The following is an 18019-nucleotide window of genomic DNA, read 5'->3' as shown; positions in this document are numbered from 1 at the left end:
ATTCTACAAGACGGCGTCTGTGTAGAGTAGAGGCAGGAAAGATTATTTTGGAGGAAGACCAATCAATGGGATGATTAGAATCCCTCACATGGCAGAAGAGAGCATTGTTAGTGTCTGCAGACTTAACACTTCTCTTGTGTTCTTTAAGTCTGTCATTCAGTGTACGGCCAGTTTTGCCAAAGTATTGGAGAGGACAAGATGAACAGGAAATAGAGTAGACACCAGCAGCATTAGAAGCAGGAGGAGCAGTGTGAACTAGATTGCTACGAAGTGTGTTAGTTTGTCGAAAGGCGAGTTTAATGTCAAGAGGACGAAAGGTATTGGTAAAAGTTTTGAGTTCAGATATGAAGGGAAGGCATAGTACAGTGCTAGTAGTGTTGGAAGCAGGTTTAGGATGAAAGAAATTTCGTTTAGCTTGAGAGTGGGCACAGTTGATGAAATGCAAAGGATAACCAAGGCGAGAGAATGATTTGTAGATAAAGGCAATTTCAGAATCAAGAAACTGAGGGTCGCTGATGCGTAGAGCACGGAGGAAGAGAGAGACGAGGACACTTTTCTTAACAGAAGGAGGATGGTAGGAAAAGAAGTGAATGTACATGCCACTATGCATGGGTTTACGGTAGACAGAGAAAGAGAACCCAGACACAGAGCTGTGAACATGAACATCAAGAAAAGGAAGGAGGGAATTAGATTCCCACTCAACTTTGAAATGGATAGAAGGAGCCAGATTGTCCTTTGATTGAACCTTTCGTCCTACCCTCTTTCTAAGCACCAGCAAGAACTTCTTGGTCTTGGTCTGTCTTTTGCTACTTCCCCTGGCCCACGCTGTGGCATTGATCTCATTAGTTCCTTTGACAGGTTTGTCAATTCTAACTCTAGTACTCTTTCGGACCTGTCTGCCTTTAGAGGGGCCCTTATCCCCGTTCTTGACAGCTTGTTTTCTAAAAATAACCACCTTCCTCGTTGCTTCCAGCTTGCCCTTGCCTCCCTGAAATCTAACAACTCTATTCTTATCCTTCCTTCCGACAAAAGCAATTCGGTATTTGTCCTTGACCGTGAGGACTACCTCCGAAAAGCAGATGTTTTGCTCTCTGACTCTCGCACTTATGCTCCTCTGACTTCTAACCCTTTGGATCGCCTCAAAACTTCCTTTAACCGCAAACTAAGACAGCTCTCTAGTCTTTGCCCTCCTGACTTTGATCTCATTAAACGTTTCCGTGTCATCTGCCCTTCTCTTCCTTATTTCTATGGTCTTCCTAAGACTCATAAACCTGGTGTTCCTCTTCGTCCTATCATTTCTTCACGGGGCTCTGTCAGCTATCCTCTTGCCTCCTGGCTCGCTAAAACCCTGACACCTTACCTTGGCACTTTTTCCCCTGCCCACCTTCGTCACTCTCAGGACTTCATAGAAAGACTGCGCCTGCAACCCTCTTGTAAGATGCTTAGTCTTGATGTCGACTCTCTGTTCACTAATGTTCCGCTCGATGACGTTCTCTCTTTCCTCAGACAGAAGGCGTCAGAGGGCCTCCTTCCTCTCCCACTTCCCACTGACGTTTTCCTCGATCTCATTAGACTCTGTGTTGAATCTAACTCTCTCTCTTTCAACGGTAAATATTACACTCAAACTTTCGGCGTCGCTATGGGTTCCCCTCTCTCCCCTGTTCTTGCTAATTTCTACATGGAATACTTCGAAACTGTTCTTCTTCCTTCTATTGATACTCGTCCCTCTCTCTGGCTTCGATATGTTGATGACATTTTTGCTTTATGGCCTCATGACCTTAATCTTTTCCAGCCTTTCCTCGCCTCTCTTAACAATCTGGCTCCTTCTATCCATTTCAAAGTTGAGTGGGAATCTAATTCCCTCCTTCCTTTTCTTGATGTTCATGTTCACAGCTCTGTGTCTGGGTTCTCTTTGTCTGTCTACCGTAAACCCATGCATAGTGGCATGTACATTCACTTCTTTTCCTACCATCCTCCTTCTGTTAAGAAAAGTGTCCTCGTCTCTCTCTTCCTCCGCGCTCTACGCATCAGCGACCCTCAGTTTCTTGATTCTGAAATTGCCTTTATCAACAAATCATTCTCTCGCCTTGGTTATCCTTTGCATTTCATCAACTGTGCCCACTCTCAAGCTAAACGAAATTTCTTTCATCCTAAACCTGCTTCCAACACTACTAGCACTGTACTATGCCTTCCCTTCATATCTGAACTCAAAACTTTTACCAATACCTTTCGTCCTCTTGACATTAAACTCGCCTTTCGACAAACTAACACACTTCGTAGCAATCTAGTTCACACTGCTCCTCCTGCTTCTAATGCTGCTGGTGTCTACTCTATTTCCTGTTCATCTTGTCCTCTCCAATACTTTGGCGAAACTGGCCGTACACTGAATGACAGACTTAAAGAACACAAGAGAAGTGTTAAGTCTGCAGACACTAACATTGTTCTCTTCTGCCATGTGAGGGATTCTAATCATCCCATTGATTGGTCTTCCTCCAAAATAATCTTTCCTGCCTCTACTCTACACAGACGCCGTCTTGTAGAATCGGCTCTTATAAACAATGTACCCAACATGAACTTGAGTCCTGGCTTTGTTGCTGTGGACTCTTCCCTTTCACAGTATATACTCAAATGCTCTAATCTTTCTAACAAATGTGACTTAACATAAGCTTTCCCCCCTTCCATTTCTTTCTTTCTCTTTCCTTTTCTTTCTCTCTTCTCCCTTTTTCTGTTCATTGTCTTCTCCTACGCTCCCTTGCTATCCTCTTCTTTTTCCTATTACTTCTCCTTCGGTGGTTATAATAGGAGCTGCCTCGTATGGGCCAATAGGCCTGCTGCAGTTCTCATTACTACTATCCCCTACACCTGACTTTCCTCCTCAGCTCTCTCTTGCCTTTTTATTGCCCGTCCCTACCTCCTCATCACAATCGACTTGAGAATGGTCCAGGACCGACCGAAACGTCGTCGTCCCTTCAATTTCTAGTGTGTGGTCTGGTCAACATACTTCAGCCACGTTATTGTGACTCATCGCCTGCATTTAAGTTTAAATTTGCTTTAACTTCTTCCAAAGCTATTTTTAAGAATTTATTTTCCTTTTCCATGGCTTTGCAATTTGTTTCCAATTGATTCTTGTCCTTGCATAAGTCTTTCACTAAACCCTCAAGACCTAAAATTTTGCTATTCAAATGGTCATTACTTTCTTTCAATTTGCTGATTATTTCTACATGATAGTTCACTATAATATCTAATTTTGCCAATTTGTTGTGTAGACCACTTATTTCAATGCTTTCTTCATTAAAACCCCCAAAATCTAGCTCTGTTTTGTTTTCCTTCTTGCTGGTGTCCATCTTGAATGTTGTTGTCTGCACTGTAAACACTAGGGTCACTTTTTCTCATCCAATTTTTCACTTCACTTTGCACATTCATGTCAGTGGAATACATAGAATTCTTTTAACCACAGGGGGGTTTCTATAGGCCATTGCTCCTAGTGCCTTTCTGAGGGGGGCCCAGGGTCTAATATATTCATATCAGTCCGGATAACTCTGGGGAAGCCTCCAGGTCTCGCCCAGAAAATAGCGCTTCATTACATTCAATGCTGGTTTGTCTCCAGGTGTTCTACCCATTTAGTTTAATTGATTTTTTCAATATTTTGACTATTACACTTGTCAATAATACAGGTCTATAATTGAGGGGATTGCGGGTCTTCCCTTCTTCCACTTTTGTAGATTGGAACTATGTTAGCCTTTTTCCCACACATCAGCTAGGACTCCTGTACACAGGAAAGCCTGAAAAATCAGTTGAAGTGGAATACTTAGCTCTGGTGCACATTCTCTCAGAACCCATGGTGAAGCTCCCTCTGGGCCAACTGCTTTCTTCTTACTTAGTTCCTTGAGCATTCTTTCCACTTTGTCTCTACACCTCTGTGCTCTGTCGTTCTCTGGAATTCTTATCATGTCTGGTTGTCTAAAGATTTCATTTTTATAAATACACTTTGGAACTGTTAGTTTAATGTTTCACACATTTCCTTTTTATTTTCTGTGAATCTGTTTCCCATTTTCATCCTGTGAATAGTATCCTTTACCTGATGGGAGCCGGTCGGCCGAGCGGACAGCACGCTGGACTTGTGATCCTGTGGTCCCGGGTTTGATCCCGGGCGCCGGCGAGAAACAATGGGCAGAGTTTCTTTCACCCTATGCCCGTGTTACCTAGCAGTAAAATAGGTACCTGGGTGTTAGTCAGCTGTCACGGGCTGCTTCCTGGGGATGGAGGCCTGGTCAAGGACTGGGCCGCGGGGACACTAAAGCCCTGAAATCATCTCAAGATAACCTGCAATTTGTTGTTGATGAATTTATATAATAGGCCTGATTCTGTTTTACATTCTGTCTGCTATATCTCTCTCAAAATTTCTTTCTGCCTCTTTCCTCACTGCCGTGTAGTTGTTTCTTGCTGCTTTATATGTTTGAAGGTTTGGCCTCTTTCTATATTGATTCCATTTTTGTGTCTTTTGGTCTTTGGCCCTTCTCGTAATTTCTCTTGAGCCAGTCCTGTTTCCTAGTTCTACATCTTTTGGTATAAAAAGAAAACTCTTGTGCATTTATCATATATTTCACAATTTGACATGCATCTTATTTACTTCTTTTCCTAACTGCAAGTCTTTTCAGTCAAATTCTTTAAAGAAATTTCTAAGTTTCCCATAATGTCCTCTCCTGAAATCAGATTTTTCACCTGATTCAACTTCCTTATTCTCTTCCAGATTATAAAGCATTGCATACTTTATACTCAAAGGGACATTGTCACTTTTTCCCAAGGGAGGAAGCCCCCAAGCCTGGCCTAAGGCCAGGTGACGACTGGGGCTCGGGTCCAGAAGTCCTCTGTTCTAGTTTCATATGCTTCCCAGTCAATGGATTTCAAGTTTAAGTCGCCAACTACCAACATTTATCCACTCTTGCTTTAATCTCTTATTATTGTTATGAGGTCCTTTAGTTTATTATCCAGCTCCTCCTTTGTCTATGTGTTTCATGGTGTGGGTGATTGTAATGTTACCCAGCTCTGTCTCTCTATGAAGGGACCAGGTTCTTTCTTTTGTCTCCAGGTGACCAACAGGACCCCTGACTGATGTGACTCACAAATGTGAAGCTATTTCAACAATATAGCTTCAGGGAGCCACTTGGATTCTACCAGAAATTTTTATTACCAGACATTTTATTACAATTTTTTTGCCTCGTATTTGCCAGACGAGGGGTAAACAAAAGCATGTCACTGATTATAATACATGTTGTGTAACTGTACAAACCTAAGGAAGGAACGGGTGTGTGCCACCTCTTCTATTGAGCTGCTTGTAGGGTCTGGGTTGGTTGGTTGTCTCCTGCCAGCTCCTTGATCCCCACTATGTTGTCGGGGGTACTGAAGTCACTACAGTATATTGGCAGACTTGTTTACTGTTTAAATTCTTGTGCATAGCTCATTATTTTAATAGTTCAGACTTTACCACAAATTAACATTTTGACTGAAAAAAATCCCAAGTATTTGACTACAGTAATTACTAAGACTATTTTTAACCAACAGTGAAAGGTGATGCTCGTCCAGAAGAAATTGATGCACTCTGGGAGGTTTCCAAGCAGATAGAAGGTCATACAATCTGTGCCTTGGGTGATGGGGCTGCTTGGCCTGTTCAGGGACTAATTCGCCACTTCCGACCTGTTCTTGAAGAGAGGATGGCTAATTTCACTGCCTCCAAGGAGGCAGTGAAAAATTAATGTCTGGAATTTGTGTGTGTACACAGATCATCATACATAGGAAAAATGCCCTGTGAAAAATGTGTAATATTTAAGCAGATTATTAAAATTTGTAAATACTTTAAATATATATAGTACAGTATTAGTGTGTTTATTTACATCGGGATAAGCTGGGAAAGAAAAGCTGTGGGAAAATAATAATCGTCCTAATTCAAATAATTCTCGAGTGGAGTTCACAGAGTGGACCCCACCAACACGGGCGGCTCAGGATGCCTCCTTGACGAGTCTCAACTAGCAGTGCCATAAATCTGGGACTCGTATCTTATAACCACCTTAGTTATGAAGCATTATCATTATTTTAGTTAATGCTATAGCATTTATTAATATTACAAAATATTAGTGAATAACCACTAATTAAAATTAAGTGAACAATATATCCCGCTCACAAGGGAGGCGGGAGATGCCATACTAACTAAGATCCTCAACAGAACGCGCCACACAAAAGTACAGCTCTTATTAATTTTATATTAGTGTGTCTTTAATTCTAGGTATTATCAGCCCAATTCTTTAGTGTTATCACTAAGTTCCAGAGATGAGACTGAATAATAAGTGCTAGAATGCAGTGTACATATTAACAGTACTGAAAATTGTGCTAGTTGAGTTGGTTCCACATGTACCAGCCCAGCCAACACACAATATTGTGCTAATTTATGCACAAGAGGACATAGGGACGGCTAAAGACGTTGACCTGAGTACCCAGGCACCCGCACAAAGTATGATTGTGACTTGGTATTGTTTAATTGACGACAATTTATGTACGTATGTCATTTATCTGTGCCTTCCAGGTCCTGGTTAAACTGTGGGGTTTTTAGCCCCCCAAAAATGTAAGTAAACAAATCTCTAATAGTGATTTTTTGCTGCTATATATAACTGGTACTATATCTGTATCGAAACAATTTCTGGAAACGACATTCGGTGACTTGATCATTGTGATAGGCTACTTTAATCGATTGTAGGATTGAAGGCATGTACCGACGTACCAGCGTTATCTCTCTAAAAGTAATTGAAACTATTAATTTACTTTATAACTAAATGTGAGATTCTTGGCAGATCAAGAGAACAGCAACTTGGCTCTGCAAGTAACTTCTTCCCAGCATGAAATTACCTGAGGGAGTCTACACTAAGCAGCTATGTTTCTTGTAATTGTAGATGTCTAAGTAATTCATTTAATTTGTTGCTTTGATAAATTGAGTAATTAGCAGTAATTTAAATTGGTATAGTTATATATAATTTTTAGCACATACCTGTATAATTTATATGCTGCGTAAATTTAACTATGGGATTAAGTCGAAGAATAAATCCCACAAAAGCAATGAGCTGCCCTAGGACATAAGGAAGGGCTTATGTCCCTATATTAGCACCGTTCCTTTTGAATATCCAAAGACAGTGGTGTGTTCTCTTCCTGGCTTCGTGCCTTTGATAATTACTTGCCCCTTCTGGTGGATGGATTAGTGCTGGTAAATTCATGTATGCAAATCAGGATTACCTAGCGGGCCACCTTCTCGCTGCTGGTTTCCTGTCCCTGTCGAGTCAACTTACAGTTCCTCTGTTTCCGATTATTTGTGTAATAAACAGTATAAATTCTGCAGACAACTTTAGTGGGTAGGCAGTTCCATACATTTAAACTCTATGGAGTAAAGTCATGCTTCAAGCAGTTGCCCCCTTTTATGCATTACATTAGACCTTTAACCCTTACACTGCTACAGTCTAGGATGTAAATGGGGGATAATCTTGGGCTGGGTGAAAATATATTTGAATTATGTGAAAATTAATATTAAATGTTAAACAAATCTCCAACTTATTGGCTTCAGCGTCGTGAAAGTTTCATCCCAATGTTTTCAGAAATAGGTTTTAGACAATTTTTTTTAAAAAAGAAGAATGTATGGTTGATAAGGAGAACAGCTTCTATTAACTGGAACTGAGGGATAATGCAGTAATAAGGAGATGTAAGCACCTGTCCGATGCACAAAGAAGAATAGTTAAAAGTGCCCAGAAAGGGGATATGCAGCTGGTGCTTTTATAGCATAAAATTTGCAGTTGGTGCTTTTTATATAGAGTAGGTTATCTTGAGATGATTTTGGGGCTTTTTAGTGTCCCCGCGGCCCGGTCCTCGATCAGGCCTCCACCCCCAGGAAGCAGCCCGTGACAGCTGACTAACACCCAGGTACCTATTTTACTGCTAGGTAACAGGGGCATAGGGTGAAAGAAACTCTGCTCATTGTTTCTCGCCAGCGCCCAGGATCGAACCCGGGACCACAGGATCATAAGTCCAGTGTGCTGTCCGCTCGGCCAACCGGCTCCCTTCCATACAGGGAAATAACACATAATACATAATAAGTAAGTAATAAGTGAGTAACACATAATAACACAAATAATAACGAGTAAGTATGTTGTTATGCTCTATTTTGCTCTACATACAAATACATTGTTCAGTAGTAATACCTGTTACTTTCACCAATGTCCACAAATTTATTTCTTTATTTTTTTTCTTTTGTCTATTATTTGATTTTGTTGTAATCTCTACAACCGGGAGAATGCATACTTTTCCATAACTGTGAAGAAGGAATTAAATTGGTCAATAAATAAATCAGTCATAACTGGTAGAACATGGGACTTTGAATTTTTTTGGGCAGATTTTTTCACAGATTTCAAACTCAATTTTTCTTATTTCTTTAGATTGTTTTGATGATTAGGGACCCAATTAGGGCTTTTTGACTTATATAAAGTATACCCCAAATCATTATAATTATTATAATTATCCAAATATTTTTTTTGGGGGGGGGGGGTATTTTTTTCTTGACTTCATTTCAACACATTGACCGACAACTCTCACATATTCGAGTACGAATGCCAAACAATGTTTATTAAAACATACAACTAAATTAATAAATTAGAACTACCTTATACATTGTCGATAACTTCAACTTCAATTATCTCTAAAACTAGAGTTTCAACATTGAGTCAACTTCAAAAAATTCAGTTTCTGATCGATTCTCACCATTTTTACATATAGTGTGCGCTGCTGTCTCTTCTACAATCCTATTAGGATGGATTTTTTCATAAACACAATAAATGTTTTGAGTTATAAATTTTGTTGTCTGAATTTGGTGCATATTTCAAATGCCATCCTGACGATTTTTTTTTACAGTAAACTAAACTGAAAATCAGTTATTTACATCCACAGAGATTCTATTTCTAAATCTATTAAAATGAGGATCATATACTATTCTGAGAGCATAATAACATTTAATGAACAATTGGTGATATTAAATAATTTTGCAGCTGATCTGGAAATCTGAAATTTTCAATATTAAATTTTATAATTATTTTTAATTTTCTTGTTTTTCAAGTTATGTTGATGATCATTAAGACAAAGTTGGAGTGTTTGCCTAGTAGATTATGCACAACAAATTTGAAAGCAATGTGTCGTTGCTGCTGCTCCGCAGGATGCAGCTACCCGCTTCACCCTTCCCTCCTCTCCCAGTCTCTCAACTATTTCGAGGCCTTGTACCAAGACTCGCCCACCGACTCCTCCAATGCTCCTTTACGTTATGAGGCAAGGGATCCCTCTCCTGGTTCTCCATCTGGTGTTTTCCCTCCTTCCTTCCCAGTCTTTCATGTCTTCTTTACCGTCTCCTCCCGATCCTTCTTCCCACCTTCCCCGTCTCTTGGCCCTCCACACCACCTGTCTGTCCAGGCTGTTGTTCATCATCCTCCCAGCAATCGTCATGCTGATCGTTCCCGTTTTTCTTATGTTGAAACTTTGGAGACTGTTGCCCAGTACATTGTTGCTGGCACACCTGTCTCCAAGTCAGAAAAGTAAGCCTGGCTTCTCTCCTCCTTCCTCCCCGGCTGGTAAAAAGGCATCCGCTTTCTTCCCCACCCCTCTGACTCCGTCCCTGCGTCTTTTTCAGTGGTCGAGAACCCTGACCAAGCTTTAGAAGCCCTCAATTCTCTCTTGGTTGCTGCCCTTGCTGAGGTGCACTTCCCTGTTTTTGCTCCCCTTCCTCTGCTTCCCTTGACTGCCCCTCTGCATTGTCTAACCCCCACTCCGAACCCTGTCTGCCCGCCTCTGGTCAGTCATCCCGCTCCCTTAACTCATACGTTCTTGCTTGATTTACCCATGCCCCTTAACCCTGATTTTACCAGTCCTGATCCTGATCCTCTTTAGAATGCAGTGTTCTATGTTGCCTTTGTTTCTTCGTTGTTCTCTGTTGCTCTTCTTTCTCCTTTTGATAATGTCTATTCTTCAGTGGAATATTCATGGATTTTATGCCAACTTCCATGAACTCCAACTTCTGATAACACAGTTTTCACCACTTTGTGTCTGTCTCCTGGAGCCATTATTGCCAATAAGCAATTACAGTGGTACCTCGCATAACGAATTTAATCCGTTCCATGTTCGTCATGTGAAACGGACGTCATACAAAACGAGTGTCCCCCCATGTAACCAGTGTGATGCACTTTATTTATTTATTTATGCATATACAAGAATGTACATAAGGAATGTGAGGATACAAATACGGTAATTACAGTCTTGTAAAGCCACTAGCACGCGCAGCGTTTCGGGCAGGTCCTTAATCTAAGAAAATTTTAAGGAGGTAAATACTTGCAAAATTTATAGACAAAAAAATGATAACAGTTACATAAAATGAAAAAAAGATGAGAGAAAATTGTAGGTACAGTATATTAAAGCACATAGGTAGCTAAGATTGATTGCAATGACAGCTTGAATGGTAGTTGACAAAAATTGGTAGGCACAATACAGCAGAAACAATATAAGATTGATTGCAATGACAGCTTGAATGGTAGTTGACAAAAATTGGTAGTCACAATACAGCATATGGCTAGCACATAAAAGAAGACACCAATGAACACAATGATAAGGTTGTTTGATATTACATAAAAATTAGGAGATTGGGTAACACTAGGTACAGAGCAAATTTAAAGCCCAGTGTAGGAAACTAAGAAGATGAAGTTAGGTACTTTTTGGTTTTGCTTTTAAATAAGGCAAAAGTTTTAGTTTTTCAATTCACTAGGGAGTGAGTTCCATAGACTAGGTCCCTTAATTTGCATAGAGTGTTTACACAGATTAAGTTTGACCCTGGGGATATCAAAGAGATATTTATTTATGGTGTGGTGATGTTCTGAACCTTAATGGAATCTGACCCATATATCAATCAGGTCAACCCATGTGTTGCGTTTCCAAAAGGGTCGCCCGTTAGAATCGGTGAACGCCCTAGTAATATTGTTGAAAACATCTTAATAACTTATTAAACCAAAGGTCTTTTTATGTCAGAAGAACGGCAGAAACTGGATCTATATATGAAAACTCTTTCAGGACAAAATTTAAAGTAAAACTAAAGATATTTGTAGTTGTATAAAAGTTGCATTTTTCATCGGTCGTAGAGCCGGAAATCCGCAATATTCATCTCAGAACAATGCTTATTTCACGCAGAATCGTTAATAAACGTAAGATTTTTATACGTCTCAAGAAAGATAGAAACATAATCTTCATTTTAAATGCCTTACCATGGGCATATTTGTATTTAAAGCGAAGATACGTGTATTTTTCTAATCGACGAGCTCCGATCCCGCACAGATCGAGCAACGGAGTAACTCTCTCAGAACAATGCTTATTTCACGTAAATTCGTTAATAAACGCAAATGTTTTTATATGTGTTGAGAAAGATAGAAATATAAGCTTCATTTTAAATACTTTACCATAGATATATATAAAGTTCTAATGAAGATACATGTGTTTTAATAATCGCCGAGCTCCGACCCCGCACAGACTGATCGACAGAGCAACTCTCTCAGAACAATGCTTATTTCACGTAAATTCATTAATAAACACATGTTTTATATGTCTCAAGAAAGATAGAAATATAAGCTTCATTTTAAATACTTTAACATAGACATATATAAAGCTCAAGTGAAGATACATACGTTTTTATATTGGCATTCAGTAGCTTGTCGGTCATGGAATGCAGAAGCCTACGCACTTGCCCAATATAGTGTAATTAACAAAGATACGCTTATAAAGCCTAAAATATTATATGCCTTCAGAAAGACAGAGATATGCTCGTTATTGTGAGTGCACCAAAGGAAATATATCTTGTTGGAGGACAAAGATATATCAATTCTAAAATAAGTTTCGACTCTCGCTCGGGCGAGAGATAGCGCGACGCTCGCCCCATCTATTGGAGATTGTTAACCTAATGACCCAAAGCTACTCAAAGCCTCCTAGCATTACTTAAATAATGAAGAAATATGGTATATTTATTCACTATAATGTTGGTGCTTAATGCAGAACACGAGAAAACATATATTTACTATAAAATAATATACTTCCATTATGAAATAAGTAAATATGTGGCCTCATAGGAAGTCAACGGTCCAGGTGTCAATGTTGTGGAGCGACTTATCCAAGTTATATTGTTGTCTGGAAAGTGTTTGTTGGCATATCAACCTTCTGTACACAGTGATCCAGTCGTCGCACTTCTCTCCTTAAATGATCGCAAATTTAGTTTATTATATTAACAAGTAGAATACGTATTTCTAATAATATCTAACATAACTAGCCAGAAAATATTTAAGACTTATTGAAAAATACATGTCTGGAAGTTAAATCGACTTCATAGAACAATAGTGTTGGTCTATACTAATCGTTATTCGTTAGTATGCGTTCGCTACTTAAAACATTTACTGTAAAATCTCCCATGTCTCTTCGCACATGGAACACCGAACCTTACACACTCTCTGATATATTGTTTAATTAATAGAGATTCACTAATAAAGCTTATAATTGTATATGTTATCAAAAAGGCATAGATAAAGTCGTTCTTACGTTTTAGTCAGAGATTAGATATTAGTAAAGTTCATTTTATTCAGGAAAGTACATAAATAGTCGATTTACACACATAATATTGGGTTTATAGATAGAGCTAGTACATACAATACCTAAAGCCACTAGTACGCATAGCGTTTCGGGCATATTATTGAGAGAGGAAAGATATTTATATTTAAACAATTTTTTTTTTTTTACCGACGCTCTCCCTATTGATGAGAACTACAACCTAATGAAGATACATGTTAATTTTATGTAGATACTGTAATAAACGAAAGTTTTTAATGTCATCAGAGAAGCAGAAATATAGGCAAATTTTAAATTCATTGTCATAAATATAACTGAAGTGAAAGCAAAGATATATGCATTTTGATAGTTACAAAGACAGCTCTTTAACACGGGTGGAACACGAACAAGGGGAACTTAGTACCCAAATGAGCCACAGAGATATTAGAAAGAATTTTGTCAGTGTCAGAGTAGTTAACAAATGGAATGTATTAAGCAGTGATGTGGTGGAGGCTGACTCCATACACAATTTCAAATGTAGATGTGATAGAGCCCAATAGGCTCAGGAACCTGTACACCTGTTGATTGACGGTTGGGAGTCGGGACCAAAGAACCAAAGCTCAACCCCTGCAAGCACAAATTAGGTGAGTACAACTAGGTGAATACAGCTGAGGGGCGGGACCAAACAGCTGAAGCTCAATTCCCTACGCATAACTAGGCGAGTCCATAGGAATTACCGTTTGTCCTGGCGCCATCTATGTTTTGACAGCAGTACTACTAATGTTCCCACGTTATGTGATATACGGGTGTTACGGTCAGTTGCTCTTCTATATATGTTTATGGACAACGTAGGTGATTTGAGGCAATTTGCGGCCAGAGTGAAATAGTATCCACGCGGTGAGTGATGGAGGAGGATATATACTGCTGTGTACTCGACCAGCGGGTGAGAGGTAAGTTATATCGAACAATTATGGGGAATAGATGGGTTATTTTAAGCGTAGAATGTCAGGTAACCGGTAACTACACAGATGGGGTAGTGTTTTTTTTAAGTCTTTATTTACTAAAGTGGAACATTACATTATGCCTTTAGCTGAACAAGTCTACTGGTGGGGGAAGTAGACGGGTTTTATAAAAGTATTTTACCTAAATATTTGTATTTGGTTAACTAGTTCAGCCGTTACCAGGGAGGGTGTTCCTTTAATCTAATCTAAAAATTCTAGCCGGACAAAGTGATTAAATAAATAAATTGAATAGAACGAAGTGGTTTGCCAGGGTGCTTAACATTGTTTAGTTCACTTACTATGCAGCCCATGCTTAAAGAATGCAAGTTTATCATATTGAATTTACCGTAGTTTTACTGCATTTAATATACCGTTTTTACCCTATTTAATTATGGCGGGTAAAGGCCGGTCGTGGAAAGTTCCTTATATAGCAAGTTTTAAAGAAAAAGTTTGAGTTAACTTTAACGCTTAAGTTAGTGACCAAATTAGCTTAGTGTATTGAGGAAAGTTACTAGAATCTAACATTGCAAGTGCCATTTCTCTACGCTTTTTGAGAAATATGACTAGATACATGAATCGCATAGTTTTATTACTAAATGTTCATGAATTAGGTTGCATAGTTGAGGAAATGGTGATAAGGTTTGTGATTTTGTGTACCTTGACTTCAGCAGAGATTTTGATAGTGGCGCAAAATTGATAGGGGCTCGGATCATTGGGAATGCTGACTGAAGTTGATTAGGTCATGGCTATACCAAATGAAATTAGTATAAATGGGGTTAAGTTGGGAGAAGTGTTGTAAGTAGTGCCTAAAAGCTCTCCTTGGACCTCGATTATGGTTTAGACTGCAATAGTTGCAGAATTGGCAAATAAAAAATACCGATGCCCTATATAGTTTTGAAATGGTTAAGATTACCAGATGCAGTTTAATGCTGACAAATGAAAGGTTTGGGGGCTAGGTAAAGATGAGATAGATGGTGTAGATTAAGAGTATATTAAATTTTTTGCAGGTGGTAAATTGTCCCCGAGGTGGCACTGCTCTCCAGCCTGGGATGTTGATTGGTTAGTCTTCAACTGCCTCCCAACATGGTAGTGAGGTCCTGAGCTGACATGCAGTGAGGAACGTGGAAAGCTTCCTGAATTGGCACATGGTATGCCTCCCTTTCAAACCAGCAGCTGGCACAAATGTTCCAGCTAACATCAGAATAGTGGATGAAGCCCACACTAAAATGTAAGTGGTACAGTAAATGGACACCCCCCCCCCCCTCCCTTTTGACACTGAACAGTTGGGAGGAAGCATTAAATGTTTGTTAAATAAGCTTTAATCTATAAATGTATAACACTGTTAAGGGTAATCAAGAGTCGAATAAAGATAATGGCAGGAAAAGTTTTGTTCTAAGTGATGGTATTTTTCCCTTGAAAGTAAAAAAAAAAATATTCAATGTTTACTTTAGCTTAGTTTTAAATTTATATAGTTTTCCAGAATGTGGTTTGGAAAGTCCAGAAGTCCCTCTGTCAGTTGGAAGTTAATCTGAATAGATTTGCATAAGTAAAAAAATAGTAATAACTTAAAACAATATAGCATTGGCTAAAGATAAATGTAAATTGCCATTGAAGTGCAGTTGTGGATAGTTTCTCAAATGACATTTACTGAAACTTGGCAAATTAATGCCATATATATTTATATTGCTAAATTAGATCTTTACTGCTACTAGAATATGTAGGAAAGGTAAATTCCTTAAAAGAAATTTTTTCCATCTGAATTTGTAAAGTAAAGCAAGATTGGCTTTAAATCTGATTAATTTGTTGAAATATTTTTCAGGTGATTATGCATGGACTGGCTTGGAGTGGGGCTCCTTTACTCTGCAAAAGGAAATCTACAGTGGGTGAGTTTGAATTTGATGTTTTAGCTATATCAATGACCTAATCTTAATTCTCTTATCTAGTCCATTTATAGGTGTGTAACCATGTCCTACTGTTACAACCCACAGGGGATGATGCAGTTTGTACTGATCCTACCCCATTTCATAAAAGGGGACCAGGCAGTCCTGCAGATTTCCCTGGCTTGGCTTTTTCAGAGCTTTGCTCTACTACCCATCTAATAGATGGACTAGATTTGCATAGGTTTAGGGACCCTTAACAATGGTTACATTGTTAATTTGCACAGGGCTTGTTTGCTGAATGGGTGGATGCATCTAAAACTTTAGTGCCTGGCATGCATTGTACAGTAAAGCATATGTACAATGTGTTGATGGCACTAAAGTGGTGGATGTAATGCACCCATTCAGGGAACAAGCTCTGCACCACAATCTGAGTAAGGGATAGGCCTTGCTGAGCCTATCTTGAAAGATAGGCTGTTAGGATTTTTTGGGCTTATTATTAGGCATTGGTGATAATAAAAGTAGTGTCCCTGTTTAATGTTTATTTTTCTTTTACAGGTGATTGTCTCTGGAGTTGTCCTGGCCTTTTGTTCATCTAGGAGCATCTGTCCCACAACCTGAAACAGTAATAAATATTAGATGTATTATAAATACTATATGTAAAACTTATTAAATAAAACAATTTTAATGAAACTACTTTATATACCTTATCCTGAAATTATGCTGGAAATTATTGTTTACTACTATTGATGCAATGTTTAAACATCTGAAATTTTTTTTACTTTGAAAATAAATACTTAGTAAAATTTACACCTATCTGTAACTTATTACATAGGTGCAAGCAAAATGCATTGAAAAGATGTTAAAGTGGACTACCTATTAAATTTACATAAACTAACAAATATTGCAAATTAGTCTGAAATATTAAATATTGACTGAAGTTTCTTCCACTTTTAGTTTTCATACTTGAAAGTAAATTTAAAGCTATGCAACACAAGCTTTGTACAAATTATGATTAAATTAACTAGTAAATTTAACAATGATCTTTAAACATTAGAAAAGTGACATTGAAGCATTGATACAACATGGTTTTCACAAAGTCTTTGGCAGACAAATCATTTAAGAGCTTTGATTAAATTTAAGTTACCAAACTCTTCAGATATTCTGAAATATTTTATCTAGATTAAAACCATCATTGTTTGAAAGGGCAAAACAGATTACTGTCAATTAGTTTGACCTAACATCTGCAAGGTCCTGAAGGAATGGAATTTTTTTTGTAAAACTGTTTGCTAAAAACAAACCCTGCCTAATGAACCTGCTCATTTCTTTTATAAATGGTAATTGCAACATTACCAAAGGCCATTGTTTTAATAGCCAAAGTACCAAATGAAAGACCAAGAAGCAACAAACAGGTACATTGTAGAAAGGACAAAAGAATGGTTACGAGGACCCTTTCATTTGTTAAAGAAATGACTGGGAAAAATGCTGTCGTACCACAAGGGGTCTTAACCCTTGTCATATACATCACTGACTAATATTTAGATTAATAACCACAAAAAATTGCCGATAACATGTTATAAAAAAATAAAGAATATAATATTGAGGCCTTAATGCAGATCTCTAACTCTACAAATAGTAACAAGACTGGCAATTTCTTAATATAAAACAGAAAAAAATCCAAGACCTTGCACGTGAGCCAGAACAATCCATATCACAACTACCACATTAAAATGAAACAACAATGAAGGGAAGGTAATTACCAAAAGAAGGCACCAAACCGGGAAGGCCATGTAGCACCATCAAAGTGCGAAATAATCAGAGGGCGCTAAATATCACCAAGAATGCCAATACGAGAACAAAAACGCATAAGGCGAACGATATCAAAAGTATCCGATTCACCTAGAATTCTATCGAGGGACGGTCGGAAAGCAAGACACACGCTCGTCCTGGAAGTCAGGACATTCAACAAGGATATGCACAACTGTAAGAGGGACAATAAGGAGCAGGGCGGCGCTCCATTAAGTGACCATGGGTTAAGCGGGTATGACCAACCCACAGCCGTGCCAAAGCAGTGTTCCTACGGTGGTAGGAGGAAGGCCACGGGGGGACACTAAGTTTGAGAGTACGCAGCTTCTTACCAACCACAGAGGACCAACAACCCTGCCAACGGGGAAGAATGAATAACAGGATAAAAGTCGGAATAAGGAATACCTTTACGGGAGATGGGACAAGAACGGATAGCTTCCTTAGCGGCAGCATCCGCACGCTCATTGAAACACCAATATGGCTGGGAACCCAGCAAAACTCTACTGATTTAAATTTACTAGAAATAACAAACAGCCAATGTTGAATCTCAATGACCACCGGATGGACAGGATTAAAGGACCCTAGAGCCATGAGGGCACTACGAGAATCAACTACAACCACAAAGGAGGAATGAGAAAGCAAGAGACGAAGAGCATAGAGAATAGCATAAAGTTCTGCCGTAAAGAC

At 38.8% G+C, this 18019-nt stretch overlaps 2 protein-coding genes and 1 long non-coding RNA gene across 9 annotated transcripts in view; 2 read left to right on the top strand and 1 right to left on the bottom strand.

The window, feature by feature from the left end:
• The window catches only part of LOC123746736 (NADH dehydrogenase [ubiquinone] flavoprotein 1, mitochondrial), a 32452-nt gene extending 26578 nt beyond the window's left edge, over nt 1-5874 (top strand). For both annotated transcript variants that reach the window (XM_045728491.2, XM_069316830.1), the window contains exon 8: nt 5563-5874. In XM_045728491.2, coding sequence (XP_045584447.1) covers nt 5563-5753 — 191 coding nt within the window. In that variant the 3' untranslated portion in view covers nt 5754-5874. The remainder of the gene's footprint in view (nt 1-5562) is intronic.
• LOC138358683 (uncharacterized) overlaps nt 1-18019 on the bottom strand; it is a 274115-nt gene that overhangs the window by 239356 nt on the left and 16740 nt on the right. For 4 of the 6 annotated variants that reach the window (XR_011225548.1, XR_011225546.1, XR_011225549.1 and 1 more), the window contains one exon: nt 16054-16143. The exons of the other annotated variants lie outside the window; for them this stretch is intronic. The gene's annotated coding sequence lies outside the window, so the exon portion shown is untranslated. Of the gene's footprint in view, nt 1-16053; nt 16144-18019 lie in introns of those variants that run through there. 6 annotated transcript variants of the gene reach the window in all.
• Nucleotides 13444-16219, top strand: LOC138358685 (uncharacterized). Its single transcript, XR_011225551.1, has 4 exons — nt 13444-13598; nt 14657-14877; nt 15469-15532; nt 16085-16219. It is a non-coding gene; the product is annotated as an uncharacterized lncRNA (long non-coding RNA).

The sequence above is a fragment of the Procambarus clarkii genome, chromosome 85 (genome assembly GCF_040958095.1).
Source record: "Procambarus clarkii isolate CNS0578487 chromosome 85, FALCON_Pclarkii_2.0, whole genome shotgun sequence".
Classification (NCBI taxonomy): domain Eukaryota; kingdom Metazoa; phylum Arthropoda; class Malacostraca; order Decapoda; family Cambaridae; genus Procambarus; species Procambarus clarkii.
Note: the sequence above shows the minus strand (reverse complement) of the source record. Positions and strands in the feature narration are given on the sequence as shown.